The sequence below is a fragment of the Stegostoma tigrinum genome, chromosome 39 (genome assembly GCF_030684315.1).
Source record: "Stegostoma tigrinum isolate sSteTig4 chromosome 39, sSteTig4.hap1, whole genome shotgun sequence".
NCBI lineage: Eukaryota > Metazoa > Chordata > Chondrichthyes > Orectolobiformes > Stegostomatidae > Stegostoma > Stegostoma tigrinum.
Window position 1 is genome coordinate 2,303,194 of NC_081392.1, and position 17,961 is coordinate 2,321,154.

Genomic DNA, 17,961 nt, shown 5'->3' on the forward strand with positions numbered 1-17,961 from the left:
TGTGTGAGAATGAGGGGGATCGTCTTTGGGCGGTTGTGGCAGGGGCAGGGAGAGAGGGATGTGTTGCAGGAAACACGGTCAAGGGTGTTCGACCACAGGGGGGGGGGGGGGGGAAAGAGTTGCAGTCCTTGGACATCTGGGATGTGCGGGAGTGGAATGCCTACTGCACATTCTCCACTTTAGTACCATGGTCAATTATGCATTCCACAGTTTAACTTTAATATTTGCTTTCAAACAATTGTGCACTGATAAGTATGCTTGCCCACCTAGAAAGTAGCATCATTGGTTGAGAATCTTTGGCTGATAAGCCTGCATTCATCACATCTGGCAGGTTTCTGACAGGGTGGAAGTGGTCCTTGAACATTTCAATACTTCTGCCTCTTCAGAAGTATTCTTGAATTCACTTCATGCAGGAATTTGCTCTAAGTTAGTTTTTCTTAAAAGTCTTCGAGCACTGACATCTGTTCTGTATTTTAGGGTCACCAGTACCCCCACACACCTCAAAGAGCAAGGTCAACACTAATGCCATGAGCTGATTCAAAGACTTAGTATGTCTAGCCTCTTGCTGACAATGTCTGAAATGGCATTTGCTGTTTGAGGAGTCTTGAAATGCCAGCTATGTTTATCCCAAGTTCCAGAGCCCTATAGAAGAGTTGGAAGTGTAAACTGCCTTATACACAAGGATCCTGGTATAAATGTGAATACGGGAAGACTCATCCTTGTGTCCAAAGGCAGCACTGACTTGCTGCTGTAAAAGCTCAGCATTGATACCAGCCTTAGATGCTAAGTAACTAGAGGTTAAATCTTCCATGATTGGAGGTTGATCTGAGGCAGGCTGGTAAAGCACTTGTTTTAAGGTTGAGGCAGAGATCAATTCTTGGGCACACTGAAGCCAGTAAGTGAAAATTTAAGATCTTCAAGAGCAGATAACATCTGAATGTTAACATTCTACAATCTTCTTGTATGTCAACTGGATGAGGGTGAAATTGTCCATCCTGTGACAAAAAGTGTCCACACTAGGGAGTTTGCTCTCAGAAGAACAGTGGCTGGATGGTGACAGGGTGATTGACATTCCTGGTTTCAAAGAAATGCCATACACTAGTGGGGACCATCCAACATCTGGTCATGGAGCTACAGAGACCAAGTAGTAATGGAAGACACCATTAGTGTCAAGGTTAGGTGAGTATAGTGGTCAGTGGTGTTGGGGGAAGCTGAAAAGTCAAACGGTATATAAAAAAAATCACTGACCTGAGTTATGTAGTTCCTTGAAAGTTGCATCAGGGAGACAGTTAAGGCCTTTAGCACACTTGCTATCATTACTCAGACCTTTAAGTCAAGACAGGGTTTGTACAGGATGCTGTTAAGGTCACTTTTGAAGTACTCTTGTACAGCTCTGGTTGCCCCACTACAGAAGCAGTAAACTTGAGGGTTCAGAAGAGATTTACCAGCATCTGGCTAGGACTAGTGGTTGAGTTATAGGGAGAGGCTTCATAGGCTGTGACTTTTTCCAGTGAACTGGAGAGAGAGTGACTAGAGGTTAAGATCATGAGGTATCAACAAGATGAAGAGCAAAGGTCTTTCCCTTTGGTGAGGTAGTTTAAAAAAGAAGCAAAGACTTGAGGACCTGACAAAACAATTGTCATCTTAAGCCCTGCAATTCGTTCTTTGGGCCCATGCACCAAAAGCTTCCTGATCTACATTTGGCTTTGCATTAGTTTCTGCTGACTGTTTTTAGTGAGCTGTCATGCTTGACAAAATCATAGCAAGTTGGAGCCACTTGTAAGATGGTATGCCAATTGAGCTGATTCACACTAACTTCAAGTCAGAATATTTTAAGTATTCACAAATAGTATGGCAGGTAGAGGTGAATTAGGCAAATAGAAGTATACAAAAGATGTTCAGTCTATCTCCAATTGTACTTTTCAGAACCAGGGATATGACCTGACTTTGTTACTTGTGAAAAAAAATGCACAAAGTACTTACAGCAAACCGGAGTAGCAGACAAGACTTTCCAACACCAGAGTCACCAATCAGGAGCAGCTTGAACAAGTAGTCACTAACAAAGAAGAAATGGTTACAGACAAGGGCAACAAACAATTGAACTTCTGCAACTGTACAAGTAATCAACCCTTAAGTGCACCCTTTTCCTACTACCCAAGTGATATATTTTACACCAACCCAAAAAAGTCACTGCTTTAATACACCCTTTAAAAGAAAAAAAAGTGTATTAATTTAACAAGGTACTTCCATTGATATAGAAAAGTTAATCAGCTGCCACAAGAGGTTCAAGTTCAACTGAAGTATTTCATTTAAAAGATGTTGCTGCTTTAGTAGGAGCCTGATGGTTAGAAGGAATTGATAGCCCTCAACTGATCAATAGATCAGATTACTTGGGGATGCCAGAAACACTTAGTCAGACTGCTGGTCATACCTTTAGTTTATGAACAACTGGCCTGAGTTGTGCTGAACTGATAGTTGAGCAGTTACACTAGTGGTCAGAACTTGAACATCAGGTAGTTCTACGTAATACTGGACCTTCTACAAAGTCACAAGTTTAAGCCCTGTTCAATAGCATCCAGTTAGGAGCTCCCTAGATCTAACCTAGTTTTTGGAAAGATTCACATTAAGTGAAGAAAATTGCTCAGTCTTAATAACTCATTTCTAAAATAATATGATAGTCAAAGGAATTGGAGTCTTTATACAGTTGACTAATATCAGGCTACAGTCTTCATTGCAATACAGTAGAATTGGTTAGCCTCCATTCTATATCAACATGCCAATCAAAGATAAACATTAGGAAGAGAATTGTAAGAAGATGACAGTTACACAGAAGTGATGTTTACAGCATAGAAGCAGGCTATTAGTTGCATTTCTGTCACCTAAGCTATTCAAGTTCCTTGGTGAGCTCTTGACTTTAGCTCAGCAGCATGACAAATATTTAGATGAAATGTTTTCTGCTGCTCACAATCCTGTGCTCCAGACAGTCCCCAGAAGAGGCTAGGCCTTTTAGCCATTTCTTTGTGGTAGCTGTATTATCTGCTTTCTGCAGAGAGGAACCATGCTCATTTCCCAGCTGCATATTTGAGATAACACTAAAGCTGGATGAACACATCAGGAAAGTTGACATTTCAGGTAGAGACCCTTCAGAAAAAGTCTACATTCTTGACCTGGTTTTAAAGTGCAAAACCTCAAGTTCAAGTGAACAATGGAATCCAGGGTAACACCTGAAGCACAGGTTAAATTTTCAATACTGACCATTTGATGGTTAGTTGATTTGTGCAAACTATCTTCACACTCCAGGAACCCTAAGAACTGCAAGTTTAGAAATTACATTTGAGTTGAACTTACTTGGAGAAACTGCAATATTTCCCCTCCTATGGGGAGGGAACACAACTGTCAGCTCAGCTCCTTGCTGATACTTTAGTTGATGGGGGGGGGGGAACAGCCCTACACACTGCACTTAGAAGTTGAGCCAGTGCAATTGGTTGCATTTAGCATCAAGATGACAGAGACCCATTTAAACTTAATTCAATAGATGTGAAGCTGGCATCCAAAGAGCAGGAAAACCAATGTTACGGGCCAAAACCCTTTGTCAGGATAAAGGGTTTCAGCCCAAAGTATTGGCTTTCCAGTTCAGATGCTGTCTGGCATGCTGTGCTTTTCCAGCTTCACATCTGCTCACTTTCAGTATCTCCAGTCCTTACAATCCCAAGGACACAAGTGTGTGATATCCCACCATGTTAGACAACACTAGACACCCTGCTGGATTCCAAACAGAAGAAAGCACAGGATTCATGACTAGTCCATTGAGATTGTAAGACTTCAAATCTTGTCTTCCAGCATTTGAATCTCTACCCATTAGAAGGGTGGATCTCTAATTTCACTTATTCTTCAACATCTTAAACCAATCCATTGGCCCCTTCTACATGGAAAGGCACCACTAACTGCACAAGCATTTCCATATTCATCTCATGGTAGAATCCACTGAAACTTAAAGCCATCTCACCCTATGTAGGCCCAGCACAGGGAGCAATTAGGATTAAGTTTGAAAGGTGGAGTCAACATGCTGGTAATCTTGGCTAAAACTGTCTGCAAGACAAGTAGCAAACAGGCAGGGTAAGGAGGAAGAGAACTCCTTGGTCTAGTCAAGGACACAAGATCAGATATTTTTCAGCTTGTTTAGCTGAAAGATTGCTTTGCCATCCACAGGATGGAGTGCTTTTTAAAAAGTTCTTGCAAGTTGTTGTACCTTAATTGCACACGCAAGGCAAATATCTTTGTTAAAGAAAGATCAACTTTTGAATCCACTATAACCCTTAACCTTTCATCATGGAAACCAATTTCTTGCTCTGACCAGTCTACACCAACCATGTTCCAAACTCATTCTATTTATGCTTGGCCCATATCCCCAAACATTTCCATGTATTCATCCAAATTGATTAGTTGGGATAACTGTACCTGCATCCAACACTTGGATTTTATTCCACAAAGTTACCCTTCATTTCTTTTAATGAAAACTGTTTGGAAGTCCTCTAGAAATATGTCCCAAATAGCCTTTTAAATGGCTGACAACATCAACACCAAGACTTACAAAACAGTCAACTCTCCACAAGCAATCCTGATCAAGCCAGACAGATCTACAAGTGCTAGCCATTTGCATGCTGTTATCATCCTTACTACAGATCAATTGGCAATTTCATAATTAAACTAAATGCAGCTGACTTATTTTGCACATCAGGTCAAGTCAGTTGGGCTTGATTAGTGTTAAAAGTTGCCATACATTTCCTCCACTGGTTCTGCCAACTCAATAGAAAACAATCTTGTTTCTAGTTCTGGTTCTCCAATAGCATCAAAGGTCAAGCCTGAAAACTAATTTAGGAATTCAATTCTAGCTAAATAGCTTTGGCTGTACTTTAGCCTTTTAATTGCAGAACAGTACACTGGCATCAAGTCAGAAGTGGTTAAAAGCAGGCCTATGTTTGCTCTGTTGAAAAAATTCAGATTAAAATTCCTGCCTTCTCTCTCCACCTAAGAGATCATTCTTACTGGATGAGATGGACAATTGACCATGCCACCCCAATTGCACTACTGGTTTTATGATTCACAACCTTGCTTCATTGTTCATCCAGCTTCAGTTGTGAAATTTAACCTCAAAGAGTGGTTATAGAACAGTACAGGCCCTTTGGCCCAATGTGCCAAACTTTTACCTGAAACCCAAGGTCTATCTTAAGGAGTCTGATTTTCTCAAGAGTCTAGGCTTGAAACATCAGCCTCCCTGATCCTGCTTGGTTTGCTGTGTTCATCCAGCTCTACACCTTGTTATCTCATCTAACCTCTACCACTCCCTTATACTATCATCCATATGCCTATCTAATAGCTGCTTAAATGCCCCTAATGAGGCTGACTCCACTACCCCCTTTGATGCATTCCACATCCCTACCACTGGAGGTAAACAGAACCTACCTCTGACATCTCTCTCCTTTCACTTTAAAGTACACCCCCTTGTAGAAAGCTACTTGTGGGGGCAGGAAGAGAAGAAAAGAGAAGGAGGAGAAGAGAGAGGGAAGTCTCTGGCTGTCTTTATCTATACCTCAGATCATTTTGATCATTTATCACGTCACCTCTCATCCTTCATTCTAAACAGAAAAGCCCTAGCTCTTCCAACCTTTCCACACAAGACCCTCCCTCCATTCCAGGCAGCATCCTGGTAAATCTCTTCTGCACCTTTAACACTTCCATGCCTTTCTTTAAAGGGGTGACCAGAACTAGACAATACTCTAGGATTGAGCAAACCAGGCTTTTGTATAGCTGGAGTATAACTTCACAGCTCTAAATCAATCCTCTATTAATGAAGGCTAACACAATATGCATTAACTCTATCCACCTGGGTGGCAACTTTCAGTGAAAACAACATGAACCCTAAGACCCCTCTGCTCCTCCACACTGCTAAGAATCTGTTAACCCTGTATTCTGCTTTCAAGTTTGTCCTTCCAAAGTGAATCACTTCACCTGCTCAGGTTTAAACTCCATCACTTCTGAACCCAGCTCTGCATCCTATCAGTGTCCCTCTAACCTAGAGCCACCCTCTGCTACTGCCCACAACGTTACCCACCTTCATATCATCTGAACTTGCTAGCCCACCCTTTCACTCCATCCAAATCATTTTGGAAAAGAGTCAAATAGAAGAGGACCTAGAACAGATTTTTGTGGCACACCACTCAACTGAGCACATGAATATTTTCTGTCCACTACCATCTTTAGTCTTAAGGGTCAGCCAATTCTGAATCCAATCTGCCACATTTTCCCCATCCCATGCCTCTACCTTCTGCAAGAGCCTACCATGGGGAACCTTAAATCCATGTATACCACATGGATGAAGGTTGGAGCAGTCAGTGTGTTTGGTCACCTCTTCAAAAGAATTCAATAAGGTTTGAGAGGCATGATCTACCCCTCAAATCCATGCCATCACAAAGCAAGCTGTACCTTTCCAAAGGACCTAGATCCTGCATCAGCCTTTTCCAATAGTTTGCCCACCACTGATGCAAGACTAAGATAGGTATGCCTCAACAGAAAAGTTGATTGAAAGAGGTTAGTACCAGATGGATCCAAGATGATTCAGACCCCAGCTATACAGTTTTAATGATCTAGATGAGAACTAAATGCAATTTTAGTGTGCAGATGAGAAAGCTGGAAGTGCCAGCTGAGGTGCAGATTTTTGTAGGATGATTTGGACTGGCTGAGTGGGCAAGTGCAGTATAGAGCAGATAACTGGAGATTCACTATTATGCAATAGCAATGCTGGTTGAGTGGCTTATGTATGAGGGATCAGTTCAGAGGTGCCTAGGTCACTGAAATTAAGCATGAAGGTACAGACAGTAAAGTGGCAAACTAAGTTGGCCATCAGTAGCAAGAGGATCAGAGTATGGAACAAGACTATCATGCTGCAATTATGCAGAGCATTGGTGAGAGCACATCTAGAGTATTTTACAGCAAGGACACTTGTTAGACCAATGCTGCAGAAGGAATGCAGAGGTTTGTCAAATTTGTTTGTGGAATGACAGGACTGGCATACAAGAGATTTCCATCCTAACAACTCATTTACTGGAGTAAAGAAAGAATGAGGGTAGGATCTCAACTTGAGAGACAAGACTAGACATGGAGAGGAGAGTTCAGACCCAAGCATCAGCTTATGATGAGGGTAAATCTATTAGGACCAAGGCAAGGTGAAACATCTTATGTCCACTTGGAGGAAAGCTAGAACAAATATCCAAGTTTGAGATATTGTGAACTTGATGGGCTAGGGTTGGTTTACAAACTGTAGGGAAACAATGATTCTATGATTTTATAAACCTGTATAAGGTCACCCCTCAATATCCAGTGCTCCAAAGAAAATCCCAGCCTATCTAGCTCCTCTTTACACTTAACCCTCCATTCCCACCAACATCCTGGTGGATCTTGCCTAAATCCTCAGGTTCAGTAATATCCTTCCTATAGATTAGGGTGACCAGAACTCTGGAAGAGGCCTCAAGTTGTGTCTCAATGTGGCCTAACTCCTATATTCAAAAGGAATCAGCAATGAGGGCAAGCATGCTAAATACTTAACTATCCCATCTACCTGTGATAGAAATTTTAATGAATTATGTACCTGAACATCTCAGTCTGTTTGATGCACTCCCCAGGACCCTACCATTAATTGTACAAATCCTGCCCTTGTTTTACTGAAATGCAAAAAACTTTGCATTTATCCAAATTGAACTCCATCTGCCACTTCAGTCCATTGCCCAAATGAATAAGATCTTTTCATTAGATATCTTTCACTGTCCATTATACTACTAATTTTGATGGCTCATTTAGGGCCTGGGGAGAGTTAGACAGGAAGGGGTTATGGGTGTATAGTTCCTTGAAAGTGAATTAGACAGGATTGTGGTGATGTTTGGCATATTGCTTGCATTGATCACTACATTGATTACAGGAGTTGAGATGTCATTACAGCTGTACAAGACTACATTGAGTAGCCAATTCTGGTCAGCCTGATGTGGGAAAGACATTAAACTGAAAAAGTGCAGAAGTTTGCAAGTTAGGAGACTGGAAGGTTTGTGTTTAGAGGCTGTGGCACCCCCACCTCACCAGAGTATTGGGGGGGGGGGGGTGACCTTAGATGTCTATAAGGCCTCAGATTTTATAGAAACATTGAATAGCTTTTCCTCCAGGTCGGATTCCAAAACTAGAGGGCACAGGTTCAACATGAGCAGGGGAGAAGATAGAGGACCAGAGGAACAACCTTTTCCATGCAAAGGTAGGTGAAAGTGGAGGAGGCTGGTATAGCTTTAAAAGGCATCTGAATAGGGTTACAGGCCAAATGGGACTTGATTTACTTAGGACATCTGGTCAGCATGTTCATGCTGACCTGAAGGGTCTGTTTCCATGCTATGGAAATATGGTCAGCTCTGCTATAATGCATGTTCTGGCAACAAGTTGGCTACAATGCAACTATGAATAGGGGAACACTAAGTTGTGAAATTGTTAGCTATGACAATTCCATCAGTGCATTGATGAATGTGTTGACATCACAATTTCATGGGCTGTGTCCAGAGCCTATACAATGAATGTCATCAAGAACCTATTTGTGATTGAAGCACACTCCTGGCAAAGGATCATATGACTGCTGACAATGCAAGTGGAGACAGCACTTATGCCTGCAGTGTACTACTGACAACCAGTAAGCCTTGAAAGATTACCTCACGTCTACTGAAGTAGACAGCAAGGTTGGACGACAGCAGATTGTTAGAAAGAAAGATGAAAGTTGTTTCTAGAGTATTGCAGGAAAGTGTTGGATTTTATGATTCTCTTCAGAGGGTGTCAAGCCATCCAACCATTGGCAAGCTTCTGAGAAGTACTATTCTACCTCCCTATCTGGGTAGGGAAGTGGAGAGCTAGAGGAACACAGGCCAAGCAGTAGAGCAGGAAAGCTGATGTTTAGGTCAGGACCCCTCTTCAGAAGGGCCTAACTTGAAACATCAGCTTTCTTGCTCCTCTGATGCTGCCTAGCCTGCTGTGTTCCACTAAGCTCCATTGTTACCTATATCATCAAGACTTGGATATCTATATTTGGTTAACAACTAGCAAGTCATATGCTCCAGGTAATGACCATTAAAGAATTAGCCATAAAATGAAAGCAATGCTAGAGAAATGTAGACCTGATAGCATGAGGGAAGAAAAAGTGAATCTAATGACCAATTTCCAGAATAGTGGTAAAGTCAGTCAACTTAACTTTCAATCCACAGCAGCCCAAGTTACCCCAGCCTTGTTTTTATTTCAGATTTCCCAAATTTTTTTTGCTTGAGAATCAAACAAAGGAGTGTCCCTTTCAGGGCCATTAGCCACAGAATCCCACATCTGGGTTACCACAGACCAAAAACAGAACTGTCAGTTACACAGTGGCTACAAACAGCAATCTCCTGACTTCTTGTCACTAGGTGGTGTCAGGAGTACATGGCAAACTGCACTTGCCTGAATGTTATTCCCACACACTAACACCATCTGACACTGCAGCCACCATCTTTTAGTTCACTAGGCATCTTTCAAACATATGGCTTCGACCACCAGAATGAGTTCCATGGAATCAATTGCAAGCTCACTAGAACTATAACCAGTTCCTTCATAGGAAAATTCTGAAACCCTATTGAATTGATGTACCTACAGCAGTTTAAAGGCAATACTATCAGCCTATCCAGCTGACCCAGATGTTTTAATGAAAAACAAAACATTTCCAATTTATTGTTCCACCACAAGTGGGAGTTTGACAGGAAGAAGTTGAAGCCAACAGATGAAGTGTCAAGATTTCCCATTAAGACTGAGGACTAAGAGCACCAGATAAATCTTTGGTAGGCAACTTAAAGTATAACAGTATTCTGCCATAAAACTGAAACTGATTTTCAATTAGGCAATTTCCCCAAAACAGGAATTCTTAGCTCAAGAATGTTTTCCTTTCTCAGCCTTTGAACATTTAAATCTGACTTACCTTGATTATGGTGCACCCTTTTAAAACAGATGTTTCTTCTAATGCAAGCTAAAGAAACCTCCCAACTCTAGCTTTCTAATTTAAGCAGACTCAGCATGAGTGCCTAGTTGACAAATTACAATGCAGTGCATCTCTGCCTCAGGTGCTCACCCAGGAATTGGCAGGAGACCCTTCCCTGATAATGGGAACTGCAGATGCTAGAGAATCCAAGATAATGAAACGTGAGGCTGGATGAACATTGCAGGCCCAGCAGCATCTCAGGAGCACAAAAGCTGATGTTTCAGGCCTAGACCCTTCACCAGAGCCTCTGATGAAGGGTCTAGGCCTGAAACGTCAGCTTTTGTGCTCCTGACATGCTGCTGGGCCTGCTGTGTTCATCCAGCCTCACATTTCATTATCTAGGAGACCCTTCCCTGCAAGTTTAAGGACTCAAAACCTTCTCAAAGCCATCTGATAGCATTTCAGACCTTGCATTAAAGGTACAAGTGTGATAGCCATTGAGCCTTCACTCCTATCTCAAAAGGAACTGCTTAAAATTGACTTGATATCCTCATTTGTTGGGACTGGAGACTATATCCACTGCTAAAATTGTCATTACAAACACCTTCACAGAAGGCAGTCAGGCTTACATTTTCAAAGTAGCTATCCATGTGATGTTAGACTCCAGAACAGGTCTATCAGTAACCCTTGTTTCACTTCTGAAAAAAGGACAATCCCATCCCAGAAAACTTCAGACATTGGTGACACCAGTAACATACTCAGTTGCTGGGCCCCATTCCTGGGGAAAATTCTAGTCTTAAAGCCACTTTAAATTTGTCTTAACATTTTATGCTGTTCCTCTGAAACAGCAGAAACTAATTGCTGTAAGTGTAAGGTTTTCTTCTGTCATTTTAAAATTTGAGTTTGGGGCAAGTACAAACCCTCCCAGCTCACTAGTCCTAGACTCTTCAGCCTCAAACTGGAATGAAGCTGTATCTAAAAAAGTTAAGCCACTTTTTAAACCCCCTCCTTGTAGTTCCTATTCTAGTCTAGAAAGACATTTAAAACAAAGTTGATTTTGCTTTTAATAGCTCAATTCAGTTGCCATCTACAGTTACCAATTGTAACTGTTGCACCAAACCTGGTAAGGAACAGTGAAATGCAAATGATCAGTGTTGAAGCAGTCAGTTGTTACTGCTAACTGCAATTTAAGCTCAGCATTTCATTGGGAAACTGCAACACATTTGGGATTACTACTTGATCAGCAAAAGCCATCCTTGGGACCATTTCAAGTTTGTGCAGTTAGTGGCAGCACATGGCAACTGACTTTAATTCACCTCAAAGCAGAGAATTTAAAACCTCAACCTTGAAGTAATTCTCTTCAGTGCTTAAAACAGCTGCATATAACCTATTGAATTAGGTACAAAACTATTTCTACATTTAAAAAATTAAATTAGGTTAAAACAGCACTAATTGACAAGATATGCTTTGATGTGATGGGCATTAAGCTGTTTCATTGTCTTGCTCATGGCCTTCATTCAGTAATCATTTAACAAGGTCAGTTAAAGACTTAATGGGACTTGTGCAAAGGTTAGCATTTCCAGATGTTCATTTAATAGACTAGTCTGTACTTAAATCTGTATTCTACTGGTTTTCAAACAGCAGGTCAGAGAGCTCATCAACTGACTTCTATTGTTGATGTGCACCATGGGTTTTCCCTTGCTTCCCCATCACTGTCTTTAGTGACAGGAAAAAGGTGACTATTCTACCCAAGATAAGTGTGAAGCTGAATGAACAGCAGGCCAAGCAGCATCTCAGGAGCACAAAAGCTGACGTTTCGGGCCTAGACCCTTCATCGGAGAGGGAACTGGAATAAATAGGGAGAGGGGGAGGCAGACCAAAGATGAGACAAAAAGATAGAGAGGAGAATTATAGGTGAGGAGGTAGGAGGGGACAGGTCAGTTCAGGGAAGAGACAGGTCAAGGAGGCAGGATGAGGTAGTAGGTAGGAAATGGAGGTACAGCTTGAGGTGGGAGGAAGGGATGGGTGAGGGGGAAGAACAGGTTAGGGAAGCAGAGACCAGCTGGGCTGGTTTTGGGATGCAGATTTTGAAGCTTGTGAAGACCACATTGATACCATTTGTGCTGCAGGGTTCCAAAGCAGAATGAGTTGCTGTTCCTGCAACCTTTGCATGGCATCATTGTGGCACTGCAGGAGGCCCATGTCTGAGGAATTTTGGAGGGGGGGTTTAAAATGGTTCATGACAGGGAGGTGCAGTTGTTTGTTGCAAACTGAGCAGAGGTGTTCTGCAAAGCAGTCTAAGTCTCTGCTTGGTTTCTCCAGTGTAGAGGTAGCCACACCAGGTACAATGGATACAATACACTACATTTAAGCAGATGTTCAGCTGAACATCTGCCAAATATGGAAGATCATCCTGGGGCCTGGGTTGGGGGGGGGGGGGGTGGTCTGGGGGCCAGTATAGCACTTCTGGCAGTTGCAGGGGAAGGTGCTGGTGTGGTGGGTTTGGAGGGAGTGTGGAGTGGACAACGGAGTTGGAGAGTGTGGTCGGGATGGAAAGATGGCTTGGGTGGTGGGGTCAGATTGTAGATGGCAGAAGTGTCAGAGGATGATGCATTGTATCTAGAGGTTGGTGGGGTGGTATGCAAGAACAAGGGGTGTGAGGAATGTGTTGCAGGAGACATGGTCAAGGGTGTTCTTGACTACTGCGGGAGGAAAGTTGCGGTCCTTGAAGAACATGGATAAAAGTGTGGCATATTGTATCCATTGTACCTGGTGTGGCTTCCTCTGCATTGGGGAAACCAAGTGGAGGCTTGGGGACCGCTTTGCAGAACACCTCTGCTTGGCTCACAACAAACAACTGCACCTCCCAGTTGTGAACCATTTTAACTCCCCCTCCCATTCCTCAGACATGTCCATCATGGGCCTCCTGCAGTGCCACAATGATGCCACCCAAAGGTTGCAGAAACAGCAACTCATTCTGCTTGGGAACCCTGCAGCCCAATGGTATCAGTGTGGACTTCACAAGCTTCAAAATCTCCCCTCCCCCCCACTGCATCCCAAAACCAGCCCAGCCTGTCTCCACTTCCCTAAGTGGTTCTTCCTCTCACCCATCCCTTCCTCCCACCTCAAGCTGCACCTCCATTTCCTACCTACTACCTCATCCCACCTTGACCTGTCTGTCTTCCCTGGACTGACCTATCCCCTCCCTACCTATACTCTTCTCTCCATCAGCCCACTTCTCCCTCTCTCCCCATCCCCCCCCCCCCCCAAGGTCTAGGCCCAAAACATCAGCTTTTGTGCCCCTGAGATGCTGCTTGGCCTGCTGTGTTCATCCAGCTTCACATTTTGTCATCTTGGATTCTCTAGCATCTGCAGTTCCCATTATCACTGGCTATTCTACTTATTCTCTTCTACTCCAGGGAAGTGATCTCACCCGAAACATAGGATCCTTACTGGGTTTGGCAGGGTAAATGCTCAGGATGTTTTCCCTGCTTGAGAAGGGACTCAATTAGGGGGCCAATTTAAGACAGAGGAATTTCTGTGGGTTGATGGTCTTTTGGAAATCCTTGCCATGGAGAACTGGACAAGGCAAAGTCCTTGTGTATTTAAGGCTGGAGAGATTTGCCATCACTAGGGGAAATCCAAGGTTGAGGACAAGGTGAGCTGAGGAACGTCAGATGCAGGTTGTTACCCTTTTGACTTGTGCAACATGCTTAGGGGCCAAACATCCTAGTCATGTTCCAATTTCTTATGATGCAAATATTCAAACCCAACCAATCTGTTTGTAAAAGCTTTTGTAGCTGTGGGAGGTAAACATTGTACAATGCTCAAGGTAGAATGTCTAGATTTTGACACTTGAAGCCAACTTGTATAGACCACTTGAAGCATGAACTGCTAAGGAGGGGGAAGCTATCACTCAGGGAGGGAAGAGATAATTTGTGCACACAAGGAAGGAATGATCATTGCTGACTTGAGCAACTATAGTTTGAATTGCAAGGTTCATTGGAAAGATCAAAGTTAAATAGAAAAAAATTCAGCATGGGAACAGTGGAAGAGTACACCATTTTACCTTGTAATGGTTGAAGTTTAACTTTTCTAAAATGAAAAATGGAACCAGTGAAGGGTAACAAGCCTGCAGGATCCCCCTCACTAAAGGAAGTGCCAAGCTTCTGTTAAACTATTGACAGTTGTTGAAAATAGTTTGTATTTTTTTAAAGAGGGGTGCAGCCTAATCATGAACCAAGACTGCATTTGAAAAAGCTTCCATCCACATGAGGAAGACAAAGTTTCAAGTTACAGTAAACAGAAGATTAGAAAGATTGAACTGTAACATGAACTGGCAAGAACTGTCCAGATTGAAACACTTCAGATTTAGATTGGGCATAACCCACAAAAATTGTGCAGCTCTAATTGTTAGAAGCAATGACAGTAAGTCAGATTCAGACATTTACAGCACAAACCTTTCAGTCCAACTCATCTATGCTGACCAGATATGACAAATTTAATCTGATTTGCCAGCATTTAACCAATATCCCTCCAAACCAGTCTTCATTTCCAAAATGAGAAACAGCAAGCACAGCCTTTAATTACAGGGGAGGCAGAGACTAGGAACAATGCAGTACCATATTGATATAATCTGGTCTGCCACACCAAACAATTAATTTACCAATTCAAATTGCACCACTAACTGGGGTGCTTAGCATTAAAATAAGTGCACTGGGAGCATGACCAAGTAACCTAGTGGTCCAGATTAATGCTACTGTGGGGCTTAAATTTATTAAATTCTAGGGCTGAAATATTGCCATTAGTACTAGCATCTAGTGATGCTTCTTCAACAAACACATCTGGTTCAGTAGATTCCTTGAAGGAAAATGCATCCATATTGAGGTCTGGGCTAGATAAGGACTTGAAGATCTATAGCAAGAGAGTTGACAGTAACTTCCCTTGAATAGTTGTTTTGGTGGCAAGTAACAGTACTTATTTTACCACATCCCTGAAATAAAGCTACTGGAGATCTAGTGGATACCATCAGCTGATCTGCTAAGAAGACTTTCTGCACTGCCCTTGAGGGCCAAAGCAATGCCATTCCTCCAGTTTTTTTTTTAAAAGTGGTATTTAGCTGCAGTTAGTTTAGCACTAACATTTTCATATCCAGAGGGCAAAACCAAGCTGAACTAGTCTGGGATAAGCAACACCAAAATTCAAAAGAAACAACACAGACTAGCAAAGTTATACACAGTCTAAAGGCTTAGCCATAAAACAGCCAGTGTATATTCAAACTTCCCCCCCAACCCCCAACTTAAAGTAGCCTTAAAACATGTGGGTTTATCCTCCAAAAAAGCTTCACATAAATGGAGTAGTCAGTTACAAGTTGAACACAGTTCTTCATTAGAAATTCAATTAGAGCTTTTAAATACATTTAATTATAAAACTAACGAGTTTTAAAATCTCATTAGACCCTGAGTGATTGATGAGATGGGTGTGGCTAACTGACCCCCTAGGCTAGCTACTCATGCACCTTACATCACCAAGTCATTGTCAGTGAATCACCAGACTGACCCCAAGTGCTCCAGAACATTAAGACAGCAAGATTTATTAAATAGCCTCAAAACCGAAACCCGCGACCCACCGTGTAGGAAGGACCCTGGACTTAACGTCTTGGAACATTTCACGGAGACATTAAAATTTTCAAGGCCAACAAATAGCCTTAAAAAGAGACGCATTGTTTCTGCACACTTACACCCATCTCCCCCCCACCCCCACAAACAGGAACAACATACACTTCAACTTTCCTGTCAATTTATGCTAAAAATTGAAACATTAACATGGATTAAAACCCGAGTGGAGTTTAGTTTTGCTTGAAGTACGCATCAGAATTGATAGAAAGGAGCCATTAACGAGTGGGATTTGAAAAAAATGAGGATTTTGGAGCAGTAGAAGGGACTTAACTACTGTCCCCAGCTCCTATACTTACTATTCCGGATTCATGGCTGACATCCCTCACACGCACAAAACGCGATAGAAAGAAAGAAGTTGCTAAGTAAAGAGGTGTCGAACGGTGATAGGGTCTCTAGGCCTTCTTTGGGCCTGAGGGTGATAATTCCCTTTCTTGGAGGTAATACAACGCGACAATATCAGCACAAATTGAAGATGGCGGCCGGCTCAGGGAAGCCCCTCTCCAGCTGATTTCAACAGCTGCTGAACATAAGTCCACGCACTGGCAACGCCCCGCCCCTTTATCCTGACAGACAGCGGGGATGACCAGTAGTAGCGCAGAGCGCCTCGTTTCATTGACCAATCGGAGCAGTCTAGGGGCGCCGACTCCGCTACAGCTGGTCATGATGTTATGCTTGAACGTGGCAGAGGGATCACGAGGGCAACTGAGTCACGTGATAGCGGTCTTAAAGGGGACTGTCTCTTAAAGAGGAATGTCTCTTCAATGAGGGCCTCTCAAAAAGGAATGTCTTAAATGAGTGCCTCTTAAAATGGAATGACTGCTAAAGGGGAATGTCTCTTAAAAGGGAATTTCTGCTAAATATGTGCCTCTTAAACTGGAATTTTGTTAAATTAATAAGTCATAGAGCTGTACAACATAGAAACAGACCCTTCAGTCCAAATTGTCCATGCTGCCCAGATATCCGAAATTGATCTAGTCCCATTTGCCAACATTTGGCCAATATCCCTCTAAACCCTTCCTATTCATCCAATTCCATCCAAACACCTTTTAAATGTTGTAGTTATACCAGCCTCCACCACTTCCTCTGGCACCTCATTCCATACACACTCCATTCTCTTTCAGAGAAAAAAAAATAAGTTTGGAGAACATTTAAAGTCACTCAGACAAGTATGAACTATTAAAGGCAAGTTATATTTAACTAATTTGATTGAACTTTCTGATGAAGGAACAGAAAGACTTTGGTGCAGTAATGTGGTTGACATATTGTATGTGGACTTCGAAGTAGCATTTGATAAAGTGCCACAGAATAGACTTGCCTATGAAGGTGAAGCCCATGGAATAGAGAGGTGGCAGCAACACGGATACCCAAGTTCCAAAGGTAAGTGATCTTGGAATTATTAACTCTTCTTTCTATCCCAACTGATACTGCTACACCTGCTGTGTTTCTCCAGCACTTTCCTTTTTTATTTCAGATCTTTAGCATCTGCAGTACTTTGCTTTTATTTTGGTGGAAATAAAGTTAATTGAGTGCCAGGAAACAGGAAACTGGCAAAGAGTTGGTTTTCAGACTGGAGAAAAACAACCCGTAAACAGATGTTCCCTGAGAATCTGGACACATATTTCTTGATCTATATTAATTACCTATAATTTGGCGTCAGGCCACAATTTCAAAATTTGAAATGACACAAAACTTGGTACTATTGTGAACTGTGTGGAGGAGTGTGATACACTTCAAGTCAACACAGACAGATTTGTGGAATGGGTCGACAGGTGGCAGATGCAATTTAATGGTGAGAATTGAGAAGAAATATATTGTTGGTGGAAGAACAAGGAGAGGCCATACAAAATTTTTAAATAATTATATAAATACATGGATAAGACAAGGAATTCTAAAAGTGTGCAAGCACAGTGGAAGTTGGGATGTTATTCTTTATGCTCTTTGGGTGGCACGGTGGCACAATGGTTAGCACTGTTGCCTCACAGCACCAGGGACCTGGATTTGATTCTAGCCTCGGGTGACTGCCAGTGTGGAGTTTGCATATTCTCCCCGTGCCTGCATGTGTTTCCTCTGGGTGATCCGGTTTCCTCCCACAGTCCAAAGACGTTCAGGTTAGGTGGATTGGCCATGCTAAATTGCCTGTAGTGTTCAGGGAGGTGTAAATTAGGTGGGTTATAGGGGGATGGGTCTGGGTGAGATGATCTGAAGTTTGGTGTGGACTTGTTGGGCTGAAGGGCGTGTTTTCACACTGTAGGGATTCTATGA

General features: G+C 42.4%; 1 protein-coding gene across 1 annotated transcript in view; it reads right to left on the reverse strand.

Annotated features, from left to right (window-relative positions):
- LOC125447730 (ras-related protein ORAB-1-like) overlaps window positions 1-16,254 on the reverse strand; it is a 30,868-nt gene extending 14,614 nt beyond the window's left edge. Inside the window, exons 1-2 of the mRNA XM_048522377.2 lie at window positions 15,996-16,254; window positions 1,984-2,056 (exon numbers count right to left, since the gene is read on the reverse strand). Of these exons, the coding sequence (XP_048378334.1) occupies window positions 1,984-2,056; window positions 15,996-16,018 (96 nt within the window). The 5' untranslated portion in view covers window positions 16,019-16,254. The remainder of the gene's footprint in view (window positions 1-1,983; window positions 2,057-15,995) is intronic.
- Window positions 16,255-17,961: the final 1,707 nt, after the last annotated feature.